The 24,728-nt window shown below is 39.6% G+C and overlaps 1 protein-coding gene across 1 annotated transcript; it reads left to right on the plus strand.

Moving 5' to 3' along the window:
• Positions 1-1,251: 1,251 nt before the first annotated feature.
• On the plus strand, positions 1,252-22,988 carry si:dkey-178e17.3 (somatomedin-B and thrombospondin type-1 domain-containing protein). The gene is made up of 5 exons (XM_052109223.1): positions 1,252-1,719; positions 16,125-16,310; positions 17,958-18,048; positions 19,843-20,001; positions 20,085-22,988. Exons 1-5 carry the CDS (start codon positions 1,482-1,484, stop codon positions 20,188-20,190), a joined length of 780 nt encoding a protein of 259 aa, XP_051965183.1. The 5' UTR covers positions 1,252-1,481; the 3' UTR covers positions 20,191-22,988.
• The last annotated feature ends 1,740 nt before the right edge of the window (positions 22,989-24,728 follow it).

The following is a 24,728-nucleotide window of genomic DNA, read 5'->3' on the forward strand; positions in this document are numbered from 1 at the left end:
TTAAAATTTAAGCTATTGATTTATATCCAGTAAACTGTTTAAACGTTTGTTATAACAAAGATGCACCATTTTAACCCTTGTGTGACCTTTGGGACATTTTTGTCTTTTTCATTTGAGTTTTTTCAATCATTTTGGCTGTTAATGCCAACGACGTGAATTTTGCCAAATGTGTTTATTTTGGGGGGAATTTTGATATTTCAACTTCAGTTGAATGTCCCCATTGAAACCCATTAAAACTGCAATATTGGATCCTAGTGCCATTCAATTATAAAATCATGAATTCTATGATATTATACTTTCATTCTGGAGCCCTGACTGCTAAATTTATATTTGTAATATTTTTCACCAGATGCACTGCAGGGCAATTGAATAAATTATGCTAAAATTGTGTGTGTGTGTGTGTGTGTGTGTGTGTGTGTGTGTGTGTGTGTGTGTGTGTGTGTAAAAAACAACAGTGGCATTATGTAAACAAACTGGCATTCAAAGGGTTAAAATCCTGAAAATGAATAAATATAGTAGGCCTAGTTATGATCAGAACTGATGTTGGTTAAAAAGTCAGTGAAAGTGGATACTAATATTAATATACAATATTTTTATGCCAGTTTTTTGATGTGGACATTTTTGTCCTCTAAGGTCCTGAGTGCGATTTAAAAAAAAATATATATATATATATTTTTTTTTGGTATTTGTATTTTTTGTTTTTACATCTGACACCGCACAAAAAATAATAATGCATCAAAATCAAATAATGCATCAAAATCAATGTTGTTGCTAATCATTGACATATCCCAGACTTAGATAATCCCCACAAAAAAAATTAAAAATATTTAAAATAAATATATCACCTTATCTTTTAGTATATGGAAAATAAATTATTTTTTGTGTGTTTTTTTTCTTTAATAAAAAAAAAAAAAATTGGCATTATATAAAAAAAAAACTGGCATTTAAATTGTTAAAATTCTGAAAAATGAATGCATTTTTGGTTAAAAATAAAAATAAAAAAAATAACTAATTGAAAGTGGAAAATAATATGAATATATAATATTATTATGGCAGTTTTTTGACGAGGACATTTTTGTCCTTTAAGGACCTCTGAGGAACTTTTATTAAATTGATGCACAAGAGTTAAATTTAAGTTACTGATTTATACGCAGTAACCTGTTTACATGTTTTTTTTTTATGACAAAGCTGCACTATTTTAAGTGACACAAGTAGTTTGTTTGTTTTTGTCATTCCGGTGTCTGTCCGGTAGGTGAGTCACACGCGCTTTGATTCAGTGAGTCAGAATCGTTGAGCGCGCTCACAGCTGAAGTTCACCGATGCTCGTGTTGGGTGTGAGAAGATTCATTCGGTGCATTTAAAAGTGCTCAAATCTCTGGGAAACTGAGTTTTAAACGGAACTTTTACCTTTTTAGAGACTTTTACACTTTTTTTTACAGTTTTTTTATACAGTTTTTTTTTTTTTTTCAAATACGAGATTCATGATGTTTGGAGTAAATGTGATGAAGTATCGCGTGTTTGTAGTGTTGATGTGTTTAATGTGCGTGTCCGGTGTGTGTGACGCGGGATGCGCGGATAGACCGTCACCGCGCTGCTGCCCGGGACGGAATAACGAGTGTGTGGAATTCACCGGGAGAAAAACCGTGTGTTACTGCGACACATACTGCATGAGGACCGGAGACTGCTGTGACGACTATCACACTGTGTGTCACTTATCAGGTGAGTTATAAAGACAATTATTTGTCCTCATAATTATAATAATAAATGAGTTGTTAATCTGTAACTGCTGTCAGACTGTCGTCAAACGTGCCGATGACGCGCATAATCACTTGATAGTTGTTTACGCATTGTCTTGTGACGTCATGGCGGTGTGATTGAAGTGATTGTTGAGCATCACAAGTGTGTAACTGTAACTTCTGTTTGTTAGATGTTCAGAAGAGTCCATTTTTTCAGCACAAATTGTATGAATGTCATTGGAGGGCGTACATAAATTAGATATCAACAATTACATTTTCACAAGTTTAAATGCTTATTTTTTTATATAGCTGTAATTAGGTTTGCACTAGTAAAAACGTTCATTGTTTATATAAATGACGTCATTAATCATATATTAGCTATGTACCTCTTACAGTTAAGATAAATCCTGATATCAATAATTGAACTGAAACTAGTAAAAATGCATTTATTTATATATCTGTACATGCATTATATATATATCTGTACATGCATTGTATATATATCTGTACATGCATTATATATATATATCTGTACATGCATTATATATATATCTGTACATGCATTATATATATATCTGTACATGCATTATATATATATCTGTACATGCATTATATATATATATCTGTACATGCATTATATATATATCTGTACATGCATTGTATATATATCTGTACATGCATTATATATATATCTGTACATGCATTATATATATATATCTGTACATGCATTATATATATATCTGTACATGCATTATATATATATCTGTACATGCATTATATATATATCTGTACATGCATTGTATATATATCTGTACATGCATTATATATATATCTGTACATGCATTATATATATATATCTGTACATGCATTATATATATATCTGTACATGCATTGTATATATATCTGTACATGCATTATATATATATCTGTACATGCATTATATATATATATATCTGTACATGCATTATATATATATCTGTACATGCATTGTATATATATATCTGTACATGCATTATATATATATCTGTACATGCATTATATATATATCTGTACATGCATTGTATATATATCTGTACATGCATTATATATATATCTGTACATGCATTATATATATATCTGTACATGCATTATATATATATCTGTACATGCATTGTATATATATCTGTACATGCATTGTATATATATATATATCTGTACATGTATTATATATATATCTGTACATGCATTATATATATATCTGTACATGCATTATATATATATCTGTACATGCATTATATATATATATCTGTACATGCATTATATATATATCTGTACATGCATTGTATATATATCTGTACATGCATTATATATATATCTGTACATGCATTATATATATATCTGTACATGCATTGTATATATATCTGTACATGCATTATATATATATCTGTACATGCATTATATATATATCTGTACATGCATTATATATATATCTGTACATGCATTATATATATATCTGTACATGCATTATATATATATCTGTACATGCATTATATATATATCTGTACATGCATTATATATATATCTGTACATGCATTATATATATATCTGTACATGCATTATATATATATCTGTACATGCATTATATATATATCTGTACATGCATTGTATATATATATCTGTACATGCATTATATATATATCTGTACATGCATTATATATATATCTGTACATGCATTATATATATATCTGTACATGCATTATATATATATCTGTACATGCATTATATATATCTGTACATGCATTATATATATATCTGTACATGCATTATATATATATCTGTACATGCATTATATATATATCTGTACATGCATTGTATATATATATCTGTACATGCATTATATATATATCTGTACATGCATTATATATATATCTGTACATGCATTGTATATATATATCTGTACATGCATTATATATATATCTGTACATGCATTATATATATATCTGTACATGCATTATATATATATCTGTACATGCATTATATATATATCTGTACATGCATTATATATATATCTGTACATGCATTATATATATATCTGTACATGCATTATATATATATCTGTACATGCATTATATATATATCTGTACATGCATTATATATATATCTGTACATGCATTATATATATATCTGTACATGCATTATATATATATCTGTACATGCATTATATATATATCTGTACATGCATTATATATATATCTGTACATGCATTATATATATATCTGTACATGCATTATATATATATCTGTACATGCATTATATATATATCTGTACATGCATTATATATATATATCTGTACATGCATTATATATATATCTGTACATGCATTATATATATATCTGTACATGCATTATATATATATCTGTACATGCATTATATATATATCTGTACATGCATTATATATATATATCTGTACATGCATTATATATATATCTGTACATGCATTATATATATATCTGTACATGCATTGTATATATATATATCTGTACATGCATTATATATATATCTGTACATGCATTGTATATATATATCTGTACATGCATTATATATATATCTGTACATGCATTATATATATATCTGTACATGCATTATATATATATCTGTACATGCATTGTATATATATATCTGTACATGCATGTATATATATATCTGTACATGCATTGTATATATATATCTGTACATGCATTATATATATATCTGTACATGCATTGTATATATATATCTGTACATGCATTGTATATATATATCTGTACATGCATTATATATATATCTGTACATGCATTGTATATATATATCTGTACATGCATTGTATATATATATCTGTACATGCATTATATATATATCTGTACATGCATTGTATATATATATCTGTACATGCATTATATATATATCTGTACATGCATTATATATATATCTGTACATGCATTATATATATATCTGTACATGCATTGTATATATATATCTGTACATGCATTATATATATATCTGTACATGCATTATATATATATCTGTACATGCATTGTATATATATATCTGTACATGCATTATATATATATCTGTACATGCATTGTATATATATATCTGTACATGCATTGTATATATATATCTGTACATGCATTATATATATATCTGTACATGCATTGTATATATATATCTGTACATGCATTGTATATATATATCTGTACATGCATTATATATATATCTGTACATGCATTGTATATATATATCTGTACATGCATTATATATATATCTGTACATGCATTATATATATATCTGTACATGCATTGTATATATATATCTGTACATGCATTATATATATATCTGTACATGCATTATATATATATCTGTACATGCATTGTATATATATATCTGTACATGCATTGTATATATATATCTGTACATGCATTGTATATATATATATCTGTACATGCATTGTATATATATATCTGTACATGCATTGTATATATATATCTGTACATGCATTATATATATATCTGTACATGCATTGTATATATATATCTGTACATGCATTGTATATATATATATATATATATATATATATATATATATATATATATATATATATATATATATATATATATATCTGTACGTGCATTGTATATATATATCTGTACATGCATTGTATATATATATCTGTACATGCATTATATATATATCTGTACATGCATTGTATATATATATCTGTACGTGCATTGTATATATATATCTGTACATGCATTGTATATATATATCTGTACATGCATTGTATATATATATCTGTACATGCATTATATATATATATATCTGTACATGCATGTTGGATTTACATTTTTAAATGTCTGGAAATGGATTTCGAATATCAATAAATTAAGCGTAATTAAAGATATCTTAAAAAGTTTTTTATTAGTTACGATAACATTCCAGATACCTAAAATTAACATTGCCACTAGAGAAAACCAAATTACTATTTTTACACGTAAGAAGCACATCGCTGATACGTGAAGTTGGAATTAAAACAAGTAAGAAATGTAGATATCTGTAAGTGTGTTTTGAACAGGAGTGAATGACGGATCATTGTAAAAATTCTACTAGTGAAAATGCAGTCGCAGACAAAAACATATGGCTTTTACTGGTTTAAAATTAAATGTTTTATATCAAGAATGGGTATTCCCACGAGTAATGATGTTATTTTTAAATATCAAGTTTCACAAAACTGCATGTCTTTATTGTCATAAATTTATTCATTTATTGTCAACACGTAGTGCACAACCGTGCACGTCTTAATACGTATTTGTGAGAGCGCTAATGCTAAGCAATATTTACGTGCTAGCGCAAAGTTCAAGTGGCATGTTTGGGAGTGTTGGCGCTAGCTGTGGGTGTATTAAATGCTAATGAAGTGCTGCAAAGAGCAGTTTGCTATTTTCCTGAGAAATAGGTCATTGCGCTAAATTGTTTGGGCATGAACTTTATCTCCACCTGCTGGTGGAATCTCCGAACTGCAAGTCTAAACTCGGTTCCTGCATTTGCAGTTCGGCGATTCCACCAGCAGGTGGAGATAAAGTTCATGCCCAAATTCTAAACATTAAATTATGTCGCTGATGATCACTGTTTTTTGTTGCATTTATGAAACGAAAATGTATGAGATTTGTGGTAAACTATCTATAAGTCATGGTTTATTTTTCAGTTATTATTATGTTTATACTTATATAATTGTATTTATGATCTTATTTGTATTGGTATTTTTCCACCTGTTGTCATAGTGGGTTTTAAGTCACTGGAAAAGACGCCGTTGGAAGAAGATGGAGAGGATCAAATGTTTAGATTTGGTATATGTTTATTTTGACATTTTCGTTGTTAATAATACTTACATTCGTAACTCAGCGAGTATTGACGCTGACTATCACACCTGGAGTCGTGAGTTCGAATTCAAGGCATGCTGAGTGACTCCAGTCAGGTCTCCTAAGCAACCAAATTGGCCCGGTTGCCAGGGAGGGTAGAGTCACATGGGGTAATCAAATTGTCCCGGTTGCTAGGGAGGGTAGAGTCACATGGGGTAACCAAATTGTACCGGTTGCTAGGGAGGGTAGAGTCACATGGGGTAACCAAATTGGCCCGGTTGCTAGGGAGGGTAGAGTCACATGGGGTAACCAAATTGTCCCGGTTGCTAGGGAGGGTAGAGTCACATGGGGTAAGCAAATTGGCCCGGTTGCTAGGGAGGGTAGAGTCACATGGGGTAAGCAAATTGGCCCGGTTGCTAGGGAGGGTAGAGTCACATGGGGTAACCAAATTGGCCCGTTTGCTAGGGAGGGTAGAGTCACATGGGGTAACCAAATTGTCCCGGTTGCTAGGGAGGGTAGAGTCACATGGGGTAACCAAATTGTCCCGGTTGCTAGGGAGGGTAGAGTCACATGGGGTAACCAAATTGGCCCGGTTGCTAGGGAGGGTAGAGTCACATGGGGTAACCAAATTGTCCCGGTTGCTAGGGAGGGTAGAGTCACATGGGGTAACCAAATTGGCCCGGTTGCTAGGGAGGGTAGAGTCACATGGGGTAACCAAATTGGCCCGGTTGCTAGGGAGGGTAGAGTCACATGGGGTAACCTCCTCGTGGTGGTGATTAGTGGTTCTCGCTCTCAATGTGGCGTGTGGTGAGTTGTGTGTGGATCATGGAGAGTAGCATGAGTCTCCACATGCTGTGAGTCTCCGCTGTGTCATGCACAACGAGTCACGTGATCAGATGCGTGGATTGACGGTCTCAGAAGCAGAGGCAACTGAGACTCGTCCTCCGCCACCTGGAGTGAGGCGAGTAACTGCGGAAAATTGGGAGAAAAGTGGATAAAAATTACAATTATTAAAATACTTACATTCCCTATAATTTAACGGAGCGTACATCCAAATCCTGACATATTTAGCGTATTAAAGGACCTTGTGCTGTCTTTGTTTATGTCTGTGGTGCTTGAAGGAATGGACTATATAATAGGATGCAGACGCTGCAATAACCGGAGAAGAACCTCCGAATTAAATTGCACTTGACCCAGACCAGTTGCACGCTCAATTTCGCCAAACCCACTTGCGCCGCGACTTAGTGCATGTTTGCACTGCTAAAACTTCATGGCCATGCCCACTGACTTAGCACGCGTGTCTTAGAGCATAGCGCTTAGTGCTAGCACTCTTAAAATAGGATCCCCGATCTACTGTTTTACCATTTAAATCCTAACAAACGTCTTTTTGTCAAATGATTTGCTTGAAAACTGCTATTTTTTCCATCAAGCAAAGTTCACTCGCATTGATGTTTTGTCATCGATTGCAGTAACATTCAGACAGTTTTAAGTTGACCTTAAGTGTCCATATATTTTTAGCGACCGCTAGATCTCAAGAGCCAGTCGGACTTCAGGTTTGGTGTGTATTGCGACCCTAAAATCCTCAGTTGAATTGAAAATGTGGTGTTTGTGGTCCGTGTGTGTGAGGGGGGTTTTAGGGTCAGATAAGTAGTAGTTTGGTGGGAGTGAATTCTCTGTTCTCAGATGTTTTAAAGTTGCTTTGTGTTTTACGTCTTTGGAGCTGCACGACATAAACACAGTCGATTGAGCAACTAGAACAATCCTGGAATGCACTCAAGACCTCCCGAAAGTCCAAACACAGGCGGCGAGATGAAAGCTGCCGTGGCGCTCCAGTCTTCTGCCTCTTTGGCACACGCTTCTCTTTTCATTTAAATACACTCCCTTGATTTTATCCCCGAGATATACAGTTTACATACATACATGCAGTTTATTTAAAGTTGTTTCTGAACCTTAAAGCAGGTGGCAGACACGGAGATAATGATCATTCCATGATAATAACCCCAGCAGACGGCTCCAGTTTACCAACACACACACCTCTCTCATCACATCATACATTATTTACTTTGACAGAAGGGGAGTTGGACTAAAAGCACAGAAGACAGCTGTTTCTCAGGCAGTTGATTCCTGTCAATACTCTATCAATCACATTCTTCCACTTTCTACACACCTTTTTAGCCCAACAACACACGAAGACGACAGTGTGCACGCTATTCTATCTGCAAAACACCGCAAAACCAAATGAGCTGCTTTGGGTTAGTCCACGCAAAATGGACTATTTTACCCTAACGTGTTCTAAACCCGTATGACTCACTTCCGTCCGAAAATCACGCTGTCTGAGATCACTCATCCATTTATTTCTCTCCCCAAAGCCGGACGTTATTGGCAGGTGTGCTGTTGCCTTTGTGATGTCACAGTTATCGTTGTTGAGTCAGTCGCTGTGTGGATTGTTATTGTCTTGTGAGTCATGGTGGACTGGAGGGATTTGGTTGGTGGTGGTTTGCTAGCGTGTCCAAATAACAGCTTGATCTGACCAAAACACTCATTTATGATGACTGCCATATGTCTGTGTGAGTGTGTGTGTATGTGAGTGTGTTTGTGTGAGTGTGAGTGTGTGAGTGTGTGTGAGTGTGAGTGTGAGAGTGTGAGTGTGTGTGTGTGAGTGTGTGTGTGTGAGTGTGTGTGTGTGTGTGTGTGTGTGTGTGTGTATGTGTGAGTGTGTATGTGTGAGTGTGTGTGTGTGTTTGTGTGTGTTTGTGTGAGTGTGTGTGAGTGTGTTTGTGTGTGTGAGAGTGTGTTTGTGAGTGTTTGTGTGTGTGTGTGTGTTTCAACCACAACATTAAAACCACCTGCCTAATATTTTGTAGGTCCTCCTCGTGCTCGTGTGTGTGTGTGTGTGTGTGTGTATTATTGTGTGTGTGTGTGTGTGTGTGTTTCTGTGTGTGTGCGTGTGTATTTCTGTGTGTGTGAGTGAGTGAGTGTGTGTGTGTGTGTTTGTATGTGTGAGTGTGTGTGTTTGTGTGTGTGTGTGTGTGTGTGTGTGTGTGTGTGTGTGTGTGTGTGTGTGTGTGTGTGTGTGTGTGCGTGAGCGTGTATTTATCACTTTGTGGGGACCAAATGTCCCCATAAGGATAGTAAAACCGAAGTTTTTGACCTTGTGGGGACATTTTGTCGGTCCCCATGAGGAAAACAGCTTATAAATCATACTAAATTATGTTTTTTGAAAATGTAAAAATGCAGAATGTTTTCTGTGAGGGTTAGGTTTAGGGGTAGGGTTAGGTTTAGGGGATAGAATATAAAGTTTGTACAGTATAAAAACCATTATGTCTATGGAAAGTCCCCATAAAACATGGAAACACAACGTGTGTGTGTGTGTGTGTGCGTGTGTTTGTGTGTGTGTGTGTGTTTGTATGTGTGTGTGTGTGTGTGTGTGTGTGTTTGTGTGTTAGCAATATGTACACTGATCAACCACAACATTAAAATCACCTGCCTAATATTGTGTAGGTCCTCCTCCTGCCGCCAAAACAGCGCCAACATGCATCTCAGGACAGCATTCAAAGATGCTATAATTCTTATCACAATTGCACAGAGCGGTTATCTGAGTTACCATAGACTTTATCATTTTCAATGCATTTAGCAATGGGTGATTATTGACTTAAAGTACTCTTAAAGTGAAAGTTCACCCAAAAATGAAAATTCTGTCATCACTTGGAAACCCGTAGCCGTTGGAAACCCACGACTATGATTTCTTTCTTCAATGGAACCCAAAGGAAGAATGTTAGCATCAGTCACCATTCACTTCATTAATTTGTACAAATATGCAGTGAAAGTGAATGGTGACTGAGACTGACATTGCTCCAATCATCCATTCCCCTTTGTGGTTCACAGAAGAGAGAAATTCATTTGGGCTTGGAACAAAATGAGGGTGAGTAAATGATGACAGAATTTTCATTTCTGGGTGAACTATCCCTTTAACTACACGTTTAAGTATTTGTAAAGTATCTGCCAAGAAAACAATATTCCCGTGTGTCAGCACACGATTACAACACGTCTTGTTGGGAAACAAGCGACCGAAGAGAATGAGAGAAATTAGCCCCCCTTTGGGATTTAGGTCGGATGGTTGTACAATTTAAGGTTTCATTGTTTGCATATTTTGCATTCCAGTAAATTTGAAGAGAAGTGACCCCTTTTCAGCACTAGTATGTTGATGTCAGGCTCTTTTATCTATCTCATAGTGGAGCTTTACTGTCTCTGTGACAGATTCCTGAAACTGGAAGAATGCCGAGCAGACAATCTGTCATGTGTTTGGTGGGCTAATAAACACCACAGTGCTGCGAGACAGAATGGGAAAGGACTGGAAATGTTTGTCGAGCTGTTCGGCTGGAAGCTTCTCATGTTGTGCCTCATACCTGATGGAGCGAGCTGTAAAGCATCTGCTCAGTTTCACTTTGATTTCATAAACGTGTCGGTCTTAAAATAAAAGCACATGTGTCTCTTCTCCCTCTGTCCTCCTTCATCATCTCCAGACAAGTCAAACATTAAATAACTCTCGGCTGAGCTGCTTCATCTGCTGATTCATGAGCAGGTGTGTAATGTAACTTTGGATCTTAACAAGGATCTTTATGCACCACAGACTTTAGGCCGAAAGGTGCTGTCAATGCAAGTAAATAAATACAGACGCTTGTTGCTATGCAAGCTCAATTCCGTGCATCGATGCATTCCAAATAGTATCCGATTGCACTTCATAAGCAGTGGCGGCCCGTGCATTTAAATTCTAGGCCTTGAGTGGGATTCATGCCATTAAGAAAACACAATGAAGTTGCACAATGAAGAAGACACCCTATGCATTTGGGCGTCATACATTATGTCGCAGCTAACTAATAATACCAACTGACATTTTAAAAACACGTCTACGCACGAAAGCCAGAACTTGAAATGACACTTAATGCTCAAGCACGCCTAATTATAACTGCAGCTATGTCTTCTAGCAACCCACTGATAAACAATGCTGCTGCCTTATGTCTCCTAGCAACCCAGCTGATAAAAAAATGCTGCAGCGCTATGTCTCCTAGCAACCCAACAGATAAACAATGCTGCAGCGCTATGTCTCCTAGCAACCCAGCCGATAAAAAATGCTGCAGTGCTATGTCTCCTAGCAACCCAGCCGATAAAAAATGCTGCAGTGCTATGTCTCCTAGCAACCCAACCGATAAACAATGCTGCAGCGCTATGTCTCCTAGCAACCCAGCTGTTAAACAATTCTGCAGCGCTATGTATCCTAGCAACCCAACTGATAAACAATGCTGCAGCGCTATGTCTCCTAGCAACCCAACCGATAAACAATGCTGCAGCGCTATTTCTCCTAGCAACCCAACCGATAAACAATGCTGCAGCGCTATGTCTCCTAGCAACCCAACAGATAAACAATGCTGCAGCGCTATGTCTCCTAGCAACCCAGCCGATAAAAAATGCTGCAGTGCTATGTCTCCTAGCAACCCAGCCGATAAAAAATGCTGCAGTGCTATGTCTCCTAGCAACCCAACCGATAAACAATGCTGCAGCGCTATGTCTCCTAGCAACCCAGCTGTTAAACAATTCTGCAGCGCTATGTAGCCTAGCAACCCAACTGATAAACAATGCTGCAGCGCTATGTCTCCTAGCAACCCAACCGATAAACAATGCTGCAGCGCTATTTCTCCTAGCAACCCAACCGATAAACAATGCTGCAGCACTATGTCTCCTAGCAACGCAACCGATAAACAATGCTGCAGCGCTATGTCTCCTAGCAACCCAGCCGATTAAAAAATGCTGCAGTGCTATGTCTCCTAGCAACCCAGCCGATAAAAAATGCTGCAGTGCTATGTCTCCTAGCAACCCAACCAATAAACAATGCTGCAGCGCTATGTCTCCTAGCAACCCAGCTGTTAAACAATTCTGCAGCGCTATGTATCCTAGCAACCCAACTGATAAACAATGCTGCAGCGCTATGTCTCCTAGCAACCCAACCGATAAACAATGCTGCAGCGCTATTTCTCCTAGCAACCCAACCGATAAACAATGCTGCAGCACTATGTCTCCTAGCAACGCAACCGATAAACAATGCTGCAGCGCTATTTCTCCTAGCAACCCAACCGATAAACAATGCTGCAGCACTATGTCTCCTAGCAACCCAGCTGTTAAACAATTCTGCAGCACTATGTCTCCTAGCAACCCAACAGATAAACAATGCTGCAGCACTATGTCTCCTAGCAACCCAGCTGTTAAACAATTCTGCAGCACTATGTCTCCTAGCAACCCAACAGATAAACAATGCTGCAGCACTATGTCTCCTAGCAACCCAACTGATAAACAATGCTGCAGCACTATGTCTCCTAGCAACCCAACTGATAAACAATGCTGCAGCGCTATGTCTCCTAGCAACCCAACTGATAAACAATTCTGCAGCGCTATGTCTCCTAGCAACCCAACTGATAAACAGTGCTGCAGCACTATGTCTCCTAGCAACCCAACTGATAAACAATGCTGCGAACTAATTTATCAATATTACTTAATAAAGAGAATGTTTATCACTTACTTTGTATATCTCCCTGAGTGTGGACATGTTTGTGTGACATCATGCCCCTGCATCTCAGCGAAATCAGAGTTAAGAATTTCTACAAGTTGTAATTCTGACTGAATGCTCAACAGCCTAATTTACACTTCGAAAACTCCTGATGTTGCTATAACAATGCAAAAATCACTTAAAAATGTACTTGATTTGAAAATCAGTCCTCCTTTCCTGTTTAATATATTAAACATCTCAATGGCGACTCGTCAGACAGCTTGATCTTTCGCTCTTGAATTATGTACATCACTTAATGTGTGATTGCGTCACACAAGGCCAGCTAGAAGGCCTCAGCTGGGACATATCCTAAAGACCACACCCACCAAGAACAAATAAATCAATCTGATTGGCTGATGAATCTGACCAGGGCTGGACTGGTAATCTGGCATACTGGGCATCCCGGTGGGCCAACGCGTTATGCAGAACAGACCAGAAAACGGCGCCGCAATTTGCAGAAAAGGACAGCGAAATATTGCAGACATTCTCAACGTTGCCACAAGGGGCGCTGTAGTGGAGTGGGTGTTGAACCAGCAACCTTCTGATTACCAGTTCAGTTTAGCCCACTACGCCACCACCACCATGTTATGCTTTATATGTAATTAATGATTTGATGATCCAGTTCATGTCAAAAGTCGAGCTGCAGCATAATCCGGCATACAGATTTCCATATTCATATACATTCATTATTGTTGCTGACCGCATCACCTGATCAGAAACATTGTGACGCTTGGTCAGAGTGTGTGAGTGAGATTAAAATGCTGTTGGACCGCCAGTGACTTTGGGTCCCCATCACAGTCTGAGCGAGAGAAAGCGAGGGAATAGAGGGCATCTGGGAACGGGTAAGGGGCATAACTGCAGAACTAATGCAGTGGAATGTGGGGAATTTGACAGGGGCTTTGTATGGAGGTGCGTGTTTGTTAATGTGTTTGCATGCATTGTGATGAGATCGGTGTAGTACTTTAGTGTGGAAGGACAGAAGAATGAGAATGAACGGGCCATGATGTCACTTAAAACAACATTGTGCAACATTGTGCTGACACATTTTTGAGTTCCCGGTCAAAATTGACCGGCCCACTAAGATTGTTTAGATATCTCTCATATTGCATTTATTATCTCAAGATATTTATATCAACTTCTTTTTTATGTAATTATGACAAGTTTTGTACTTCTTTTTTTTTTAACATAATATATATATTTATTGATAGATAGAACGATTGATTGAACTGAGCTTATGCCGGACCAGTTGGGGGGCACTCCCCCAAATATAAATAATAATTACATAATAAATGAATAACCACTTGCTTGATCTTAACTAAATAGGTGTCATTTTAAAGAGTCGAATCTGGACTTTACAATGCTTATAACTGATACGACCAATTATTAAATAATGCTTTTTAATTTGCTGACAAATTAGAACACTGACACGCATAAATATAATAAACAGAAGTGGCTTTTTGTCACGTTTTTTCCTTAATACTTCCTGAAACATACATATAACATAAACAATGACATATTGTAACTTACAGCAGACTATCCTGATTCAAACGAGCCCAAACACAACATGATATGATGAGGAGATCTTGAAATATTCCTCAAAGAGTGAACATGGAAAGACGAAGCACAAGAGGGCGCTCAACTCGCATCTTGTATGTGTGTGTTGTGTGTGTGTGTGTGCATGCGTGTGTGTGTGTGTGTGTGTGTGTGTGTGTGTGAGAGTGTGTGTGCACGTGTGTGTGTGAGAGTGTGTGTGTGTGTGTGTGTGAGAGTGTGTGTGTATGCACGTGTGTGAGTGTGTGTGTGTGTGTGTGTGTGTGTGTGTGTGTGTGTGTGTGTGTGAGAGAGTGTGTGTGTGTATGCACGTGTGTGTGTGTGTGTGTGTGAGAGTGTGTGTGTGTATGCACGTGTGTGTGTGTGTGCACGTGTGTGTGCACGTGTGTGTGTGAGAGTGTGTGTGTGTGTGTGTGTGTGTGTGTGTGTGTGTGTGTGTGTGTGTGTGTGTGTGTGAGTGTGTGCGTGTTTTTGTGATTTACGAGGACAATTTTGTAAGTTACAAACTGGTAATCACAAGGTTATTATGCTATAAATGTGATTTATGAGGACATTTCTAGTGTCCCCATAATTCAAATCGCTTAAAAATCATACTAAACAATGTTTTATTGAAAATGTAAAAATGCAGAAGGTTTTCTGTGAGGGTTAGGTTTAGGGGTAGGGTTAGGTTTAGAGGATAGAATCTATAGTTTGTACAGTATAAAAGTCATTATGTCTATGGAAAGTCCTCATAATGATAGGTAGACCAACAAGTGTGTGTGCTGTGTGTGTGTGTGTGTGTGTGTGTGTATATGTGTGTGTGTGTGCACGTGTGTGTGTGCGTGTGTGTGCTATGTTGATTAATGATGCTTTTCAAAGTGCAAAGCAGATCTTTGTAGTTTCAATAGGTTGGTACAGGGCTGGACTGGTACTCTGGCATACCGGGCATTTTCCCGGTGGGCCGACGCACTTTGGTACCGATTAGGGGTGGACTGGCCCTCGGGAGAACTGAGCGGGCCGGTGGGTCGGCCGTGAAATGGGCCGCGATAAGCTAAAATGAGCCGGCGCGTTATGCAGAACGGACCACAAAACAGCACCACGATATGCAGAAAAGGACAGCGAACACCCCCACAATGGCCAGTTGCTATGTAAAATCCCCGGCCGATTTCTCTTCCCAGTCTAGCCCTGGGTTGGTATATTAACATTATATAATTGAATAGTAAATATGGTTGTGAACTGTAAAATATACAGGCACTGAAGTCTGTAAATTTACCAGCATTTTCAAACACACTCTCAAGCCCCCCTCTGAACCCCACAAGTGCTCTGTAAGTCACTTTGGATAAAAGCGTCTGCCAAATGTATAAATGTAAATGTTCTCTTCTCTCTCAGCATCTTTAGACTGTGAGGTCCGCCAGTGGGGTCCCTGGTCTCCATGTTCATCAGTCTGTGGAGCGGGGACTACAGAGCGAAGCCGTCAGGTAGCCACGCCCCCACGCAATGGAGGCACGCCCTGTCCCGATCTCAAACAGCGCAGAGGGTGTTTTGCCCACACTGAGACCTGCAGCGCAGCTAAAGGTAACACACTGTTACAAATCCTATTGAGCAGCCCTGTTGTCTACTGGCTATATTGGCAACTACCCTCTAAGGGTCGTTCACACCAAACACATTTTTGCATCTGTCCACACAGTTTTTCAATTGTTTCCTGTGTACAGTTGAAGTCAGACGTTTACATACACTTAGGTTGAAGTCATTAAAACAATTTTATTTTCCACAGAACCACTCCACTGATATCATATTAGCACACTGTAGTTTTGGCAAGTCGTTTAGGACATCTACTTTGAGCTTGAAACAAGTAATTTTACAGACCGATTGTTTCACTTTTAATAGACTATATCACAATTCCAGTGGGTCTGAAATTTGACACACTAAGTTAACTGTGCCTTGAAGCAGCTTGGAAAATTCCAGAAAATGTTGTCAAGCCTTTAGACAATTAGCCAGTTAGCTTCTGATAGGCTAATTGATGTCAATTGGAGGTGTAACTGTGGATATATTTTAAGTTCGTCCTTCAAACCCAGTTTCTCTTTGCTTGACTTCATGGGAAAATCAAAAGAAATCAGACAAGACCTCAGAAAAAATATTGTCGACCTCTACAAGTCTGGTTCATCCTTGAGAATGATTTCCAAACACTTGAAGGCGCCACGTTCACCTGTACAAACAATAGTACGCAAGTATAAATACCATGTGACCACACAGTCATCACACCGCTCAGGAAGGAGACGCATTCTGTCTCCTAGAGATGAATGAAGTTTGGTGTGAAAAGTGCAAATCAATCCCAGAACAACAGCAAAGGACCTTGTGGAGATGCTGGAGGAAACAGGTGGACGAGTATCTAGATCCACAGCAAAACCAGTCCTATATGGACATCACCTGAAAGGCTCAGCAAGGAAGAAGCCGCTGCTCCAAACCCACCATCAAATCTCAGACTACAGTTTGCAAGTGCACATGGGGACAAAGATCTTACTTTTTGGAGAAATGTCCCCTGGTCTGATGACACACTATTGAACTTTTTGGCCATAATGATCATTGTTATATTTGGAGGGAAAAGGGGGAGGCTTGTAAGCTGAACAACACCATCCCAACCGTGAAGCATGGGGGTGCAGCATCATGTTGTGGGGGTGTTTGCTGCAGGAGGGACTGGTGCACTTCCCAAAATAGATGACATCATGAGGAAGGAACATTATGTGGATATATTGAAGCAACATCTCAAGACATCAGACAGGAAGTTAAAGATCGGTCACAAATGGGTCTTCCGAATGGAAAATGACCCCAAGCGTTCCTCCAAAGGCCGCATAACTGTTTAAAACAGCATGAAAATGAAAAGGTTGTGGTTGCGTTTTGTTGTAGTTCAGTGCATGAGAAATTCCACATCAGTGTTGCAGTATATCAGTAATAAATCTTCCTATCTTTAGAAGCTTGAAAACACATTTTATTACAGCTGTGTATGTGTGTGTTAAGTATGCATTACTAAAGACAGCTGTGTTTTGGGCTATTGTTTTGGCACAGATCTCATAGTAAAATGTCTCATGTCTGGCAACAAAGAGTGAGCAGTAAACGTTTCCTGTTTTGCGTTTGGGTCTGTGTGTGTTTCGTGGTTTGTTGCTGTTTTTCTTTTCAAGAGGAGTTTAATTTGCTCTTTCATTATCTTGATCTCGTTCTCTTCAGAGGTGGCCAAAATCCTGCCTGACTCATTCAAGCGTAACTTTAAGGACCCTTGGAGACGGCCGCACATGATGATGAAGGAGGAGAAGAAGAGGTGAGGGCGATGAAATGTTCTAGAAAGCATAAGTAATGCAACTGCAGAGTGTTTTGGAATGGAAAGAACAAAATATTGTTACATTCTTATGACTTAAGGCCTTGAGTCTATACATCTACAGTGTTGTCTAGATTTACAGTGTCACTGTGACCTTAAGAGACTGTGTCCTAGAATGAATCTGAAGCTGATTTGGCTGTCCTTGTTGATTTTATGTTCTTATTTTTATGTCTGATGGCAAGAAAACTGCATCCGTGTTGAAAGCTGCAGGCAGATGATTGGGGTGCTTAAGTACGATCTGAACGGTAGTTCATACATGAGATGCGTTGTGAGAATTCAGTATCAGCAATCACAGACATTCGCATTCAGGCGGGATTAGATTTCTCCGAAGACCCTTGAGGTTGTGAATGAAAACACAGAATTATCAGATTCGGACAGGACTAAAATCACACGACTTTACCTAACCTCCTCAGGGAAAACCAGTCCCAGTGTGTGTGAGTGTGTGTGAGATTGTGAGTGAGTGTGTGAGTGTGTGTGTGTGTGCGATGTATGTGAGAGTGTGTGTGAGCGTGTGTGTGTGTGTGTATATGTGTGCGTGTTTTTGTGATTTACGAGGACAATTTTGTAAGTTACAAACTGGTAATTACAAGGGTATTATGCTATAAATGTGATTTATGAGGACATTTCTAGTGTCCCCATAATTCAAATCGCTTAAAAATCATACTAAACAATGTTTTATTGAAAATGTAAAAATGCAGAAGGTTTTCTGTGAGGGTTAGGTTTAGGGGTAGGGTTAGGTTTAGAGGATAGAATCTATAGTTTATACAGTATAAAAGTCATTATGTCTATGGAAAGTCCTCATAATGATAGGTAGACCAACGTGTGTGTGTGTGTGTGTGTGTGTGTGTGTGTGTGTGTGTGTGTGTGTGTGAGCGTGTGTGTGTGTGTGTGATGTATATGAGAGTGTGTGTGAGCTTGTGTGAGTGTGTGTGTGTGTGTATGAGCGTGTGTGTGTGTGTGTGTGATGTATGTGAGAGTGTGACTGTGAGTGTGCGTGAGAGTATGTGTGTGTGTGTGTGTGAGTGTGTGTGTGTGTGTGTGTGTGTGTGTGAGCGTGTGTGTGTGTGATGTATGTGTGTGAGTGTGACTGTGAGTGTGCGTGAGAGTGTGTGTGTGTGTGTGTGTGTGAGCGTGTGTGTGTGTGTGTGTGATGTATGTGTGTGAGTGTGACTGTGAGTGTGCGTGAGAGTGTGTGTGTGTGTGTGAGCGTGTGTGTGTGTGTGTGTGTGATGTATGTGTGTGAGTGTGACTGTGAGTGTGCGTGAGAGTGTGTGTGTGTGTGTGTGTGTGTATGCGAGTGTGAGTGCATGTGTGTGTGTGAAATCAGTTCAAGAGTATGAACTCTACATGTGTGTAATCAGTGTGGAGATAATCGGGAGAAACTAGAATTAAACAGCAGGTGCAGCTGCACATAATGTGATATTAAATGTATATTTTAGGTTCTTTTCTAGCAACACACACACAGGAAATCCCAGAGCAGACTCTTTCATTAATCACAGGTGTATAGTTTCAGAATGAAGAATGTAGTGTGTGAGCGTGAGAGTGAAAAACAATAAGAGCAAGACTACAGGTGCACCACGGAGGAGGAAGACACCACACAGTCATAACAAAGCAAAGTAATTAAATCCAGCATGGGAGGGCTGACCTTTCACCTTATTTAGACGGCAAAGACATTTTCATCAGCGTTCCCACATCTTGATTGCATCCATTAAATCTCTCTCTCTCTGTCTGCTGTAGTTATTGCGTGCACATGCGTGTGAAGCAGGTCAGTGCGGCGTGTAAGGTGAAAATGTGGAGCGCTCAACTGTTCAGCGAGCGCTCCGTGTGTGTCGAGTGTCAGAGCGATGCCATGGCCTCCGACAACCGTTGCCGTGGAGATGGCTTGAAGGACATCAGGTAATCTTCATGCATACACTTATACACTTACACAAACTCACAAAGACTTTAAAGTCATTTGACATGTATTTCTCTTTCGCCAGAACGTTCTGGACCGCTACATCAGCACCCGGTTGCTCTGGGTCGTGGGTTCGAGAGTCGTCCACTGAGAGCTGCCAGTGTCCGCCTTACTCTGTGCTATTTGTCTGAACCGCACATCCTTATAAGCTCATTTTAAACGTAGTACTTCCACGGGAAGCCACATTTTCTGCATCATAAGCAATGCTTATCAACTCTATCTTCTCTTCGCTGTGTATCTGCCTCCAAACCAAAAACACACCCCTGTTATTCTGAATCTCTGCTATCTACCTCCACAATGCACCTGTTATTGATTATGCCTTTTATCTTGATACAGATTTTGCTCGATACTTTTTTACTCTCCTGTTTCATATGTGCCGTTATTTATATATGTTTGAATGTAACTACTGTGTGTCCGTTTGTATGTGCGTGCATGTATATGCTTGCATACGTTACGTGTGGCGTGTGTTTTCGAATGAAATGTGCACTCGTTTGATAATGCGCAAGTCGCTGCTGCAGGAGGCCTATTGTATATGAATGTTTCTAGTTCGTTCTTTTCATTTTCTGATCTACTTTTGATTTTTATTTGTTCTTTTTCACGAGTTCTGGAAAGTGTCCTGATTTGTGATCTGTGCAGACTAAAGGCCCGTTCACATCAGGAATGCTAACTTTAATGATAACTATATTAGCGTCCACACCGGCAGACGAAGCGTGCGCTACGGTTATGTTCATAGACGAGAAAATGGATGAAGATGACCCGCTACAGCTCTACGTTTCGCGAAGAAACCAAAAGAAAAACAGAAGGATATAACATCATAGGAGGCGAGACAGTGTTGTCGACATTAGCGCCGGATATCCGTTTGCGTTAGCTTTTCATTATCTCATCACCGTTGATACTGAAGAAGAACGCAGAAGAAACATGTCCGAGTTTCCATTTCCTTTACGTGCGTTTTAATAAGTATTAGTTTTGAACATGAGTGCACGTTGCGGCTCGAGCCCTTTAAAGTGGGGTGGATTTTGATTGGCTGTCGATGTTTTTAGCGCTCTGAAAGTGATCCAACGATATGGTTCCTCGGTGACATTATAGATATCGTTCTTGGTGTGAACGGCCCTTAACTCGGTGCCTTCGAAATCTGTTTAATTCCGCTTGAAAGCGGTTTGGTGCGGGTCATGTGTTTGCAATTGTTCGGACCGCAGATGGGCCTTAATGATGACATATGTTTAGCTTATTCCAGATAAATGCCTTTCTCGTAGCTGCTTGCATCTGCAGAAATTGTCTTTGAAAAGCAGTTAGCATTCTTCACATCTCTTTAAATGCATCCGCGGTGAAAAAACACATGGAGTCGTGAGTTTGAATCCAGGGCGTGCTGAGTGACTCCAGCCAGGTCTCCTTAGCAACCAAATTGGCCCGGTTGCTAGGGAGGGTAGAGTCACATGGGGTAACGTCCTCGTGGTCGATATAATGTGGTTCTTGCTCTTGGTGGGGCGTGTGGTGAGTTGGATGCAACGGGGATGCAACGTCGCTCCCCTATGTAAGGCATCTGCCGCTGAACGCTAGAAAACATCCGTCAGAGCATTTTGTCTGAGCGCTCTACAGCACACGTAAGTTATTGCATTTCATGAAAGAGCCACAGTGCCTTTAACTTCCATTTTCATTTCTATTTTTGTGCCAATTTGTCCAGAAAGACGACTTTCTTCTCCTAAACCGATGAGATGGAAACGCTTGTTTTGCGATATTCCGATTTTGCGCGTTCAGAACTTGGATGGAAGCATAGCTAATGGCGGGCACATGCACCGTCGACACGCAAAGGCGCAGACTGTCCACACGTCTTGGAAAACCAAACTGCGTCGCGGACTGTCTGCATGTAACTTGACGATGCCAAAATTTGCGGTACTTAAGTATCATTTGGCCCTTCGATCAACAGCCAAATGATACTGTAAAGGGATCAGTGGAAAGGAGGCGGCGAGAACCGGCTTGACAATATAAATAATAGTTTTAATGATAAACTTAAAAGACAAACACACACATGACGGACATGTCCGTAAACGATCTCTCTCTCTCCCGCACCATCCTCGTGTTCCTCGGCCACTCCTCCACCCTCCATCGGATCCGCTGCGCCTCTCCGGGCGGATCCGAGGCAGTCCTCCAGCCCCTGGCGGACGGAACGCCCCGGCGCGTTCTCTGGGATCAGAAGGGGTCTCCCCCGCCCCTGGCAGCGGTTCTCCTGTTCCAGGCGGTCGGCAGCAAGCCCCTTCCCGCTTGCGGTCTCAAACCCTGCAGCGTTTCAGCGGCCGGTAGGCGACTCCTACACCCCTGGCAGCGGCCCTGACCGCTCCAGGCGGTCGGCTAGGAGCCCCTTCTCCCCTCGCGGTTGGCGGCCATTGTCCTCTTCCAGGCGGCTGGGCTCCTTGTCCCCCGGCAGACAGCCGCGGTGGCTCCGTTGGGGTGGACGGTAGTGGTGAAAACACTACTACACCGTATCCCTCCTCCTTCCCGGGTTTCTGCACCAGTGTAAATGTATTCAATGGAAAGGAGGTGGCGAGAACCGGCTTGACAATATAAATAATAGTTTAATGAAAAACTTAAAAGACAAACACACACGACGGACATGTTCGTAATCAATCTCTCTCTCCCGCACGATCCTCCGCAGTCGACCTTTATCCCTCACGGAGGCTTGATTAGCCTCATACGGGACCGGGTGTGTAGGATCACGGCCCCGCCCTCCCCCCTGCCACAGATACGTTCAAGATTCCAATTTCTTTGTATTATTTTTCTTTTAAATAATATTCTTTCAACAGCTTACGTTTAATTGACACTAACCTATATTGTATGACTTTGTTAGCTAATGTTATTTGGCAATGTTATTCTTTTCCCCATTGTTCATTAAGTAAAATCATAAATACCTCTCATCACCTGTCTGTTTGTGTGATTATTGAAACGTCCTTTCTTGTAAAGCAATACAAGATGATGTTCACTCCACATGAGATGTTTTAGCAACCCAGTCATTGGTGTCACAAAGCCAAACCAGCTATTTAGCGTGCATGTGGTCATTAGAGATCAAAGAGTATGTCTTGCACATATACACACACACACACACAACCCTCTGCACACATACATCTACTGTATATATTGTGTCTTTTTTAACATCCTCTCAACAGCACACTACAGTAGGTGCAAGATAGTTAAGATTCAGGTGATCATTTGTCGCCGACCGCTTACTTTGTAGAATGGATTGAACCCCTGTAGTGATGCAACTTTGGCATATCTGTGTACTTGTCGAACATGCATCATAATGCATTCACAGTGTAAAACACCGCTTGTTACTGTAATCGAAAAGCCAAGTGGGATCTGTCTGACCTCATGCACACTAGGCATTAGATGTGCTCACTACGGATAAGAGCTAATGTGCTAACTGCTTGCTTAAAAGTGGTCTCGAGCCCAACTTCCCATCTGCTCCCGCCCATAACCAATCTAAAACAGTGACATCATCGATAAGATAACAGATGAGCACACGGATTAGCTCACCACTGAGGTCATTAAGCCAATGAGCACATTTAAGTACTCGCCAGTGGGATCTGAGGGTAAAGAGGAGCTTGACACGATGTGTTCGACTATGTGGCCTTTAGCGTCTAACCCGCCATCGCGAGAATGTTGAAGTAAACTCCCATGTTACTTGTGCTATTCCACGTACATCCTTAAGATTCAGTCATCATGTTATAGGCTTACAGATTTGATTACATCAAGTTAAGGGGTGTTGTTACGGTCATCGCCTTATAAGCGAGCATGGTCGTAACCGAGTAAGAAAACGTGTCGTCGTTGGCCATCTGCTTTATGTGGCATGCCAGCAGTGGATTCTGGGATTAGGGCTTGAAAAGAGCGGCATTCCGGCCCTGCCAAGAACAACAACAGATATCACGAGCTTAACATGAAGGGAAAACTGTAAAACTTAAAGTGTACATGACCAGTGAAACTAAGCAGACGTATGTGTATCTGCAATGGTATTTGAACTTTTAAATAGACTTAAAGCATGAAAACTGGGCGTTAACGCCTCATGGCCAGTGACAGATGAACGTTTACATTTATGCATTTGGCAGATGCTTTTATCCAAAGCGACTTACAGTGCACTTATTACAGGGACAATCCCCCCGGAGAAACCTGGAGTTAAGTGTCTTACTCAAGGACACAATGGTGGAGGCTGTGGGGATTGAACCAGCAACCTCCTGATAACCAGTTATGTGCCACTTCACCGCCTCTTCCCACAAAGTGTGTACTTTCCCTTTAAGAACACCCTACAGACATTCTTTACACAATCCAAACTAAAGAGTCTACAACTTTATAGCATGACTTGACGAGTAAACTGATTACATAACACACAGAATTCCTTGAAACAAGTTAATGAGGGACTGGAGAAGCGTGCGCAGCTGTGCACGTTAGAAAGAATGATAATGGACGTGTGAGACTATGGGGAAACTGCTGGTTTGATCTACGAACAACATATTTTTGCAAGCGTATTCAAAAATCACACAAATGTAGAATAAAAGTAAAACTTCAGTAGTTTAATCCATGACTTCAGAAGTGATATGATAGGTGTGGGTGAGAAACAGATTAATATTTAAGTGCTTTTTAAACCATAAATCTCCACTTTCACTTTCACATACGACTCCATTGG

This window comes from Xyrauchen texanus, chromosome 37, assembly GCF_025860055.1.
Source record: "Xyrauchen texanus isolate HMW12.3.18 chromosome 37, RBS_HiC_50CHRs, whole genome shotgun sequence".
NCBI classification, from domain to species: Eukaryota; Metazoa; Chordata; class Actinopteri; order Cypriniformes; family Catostomidae; genus Xyrauchen; species Xyrauchen texanus.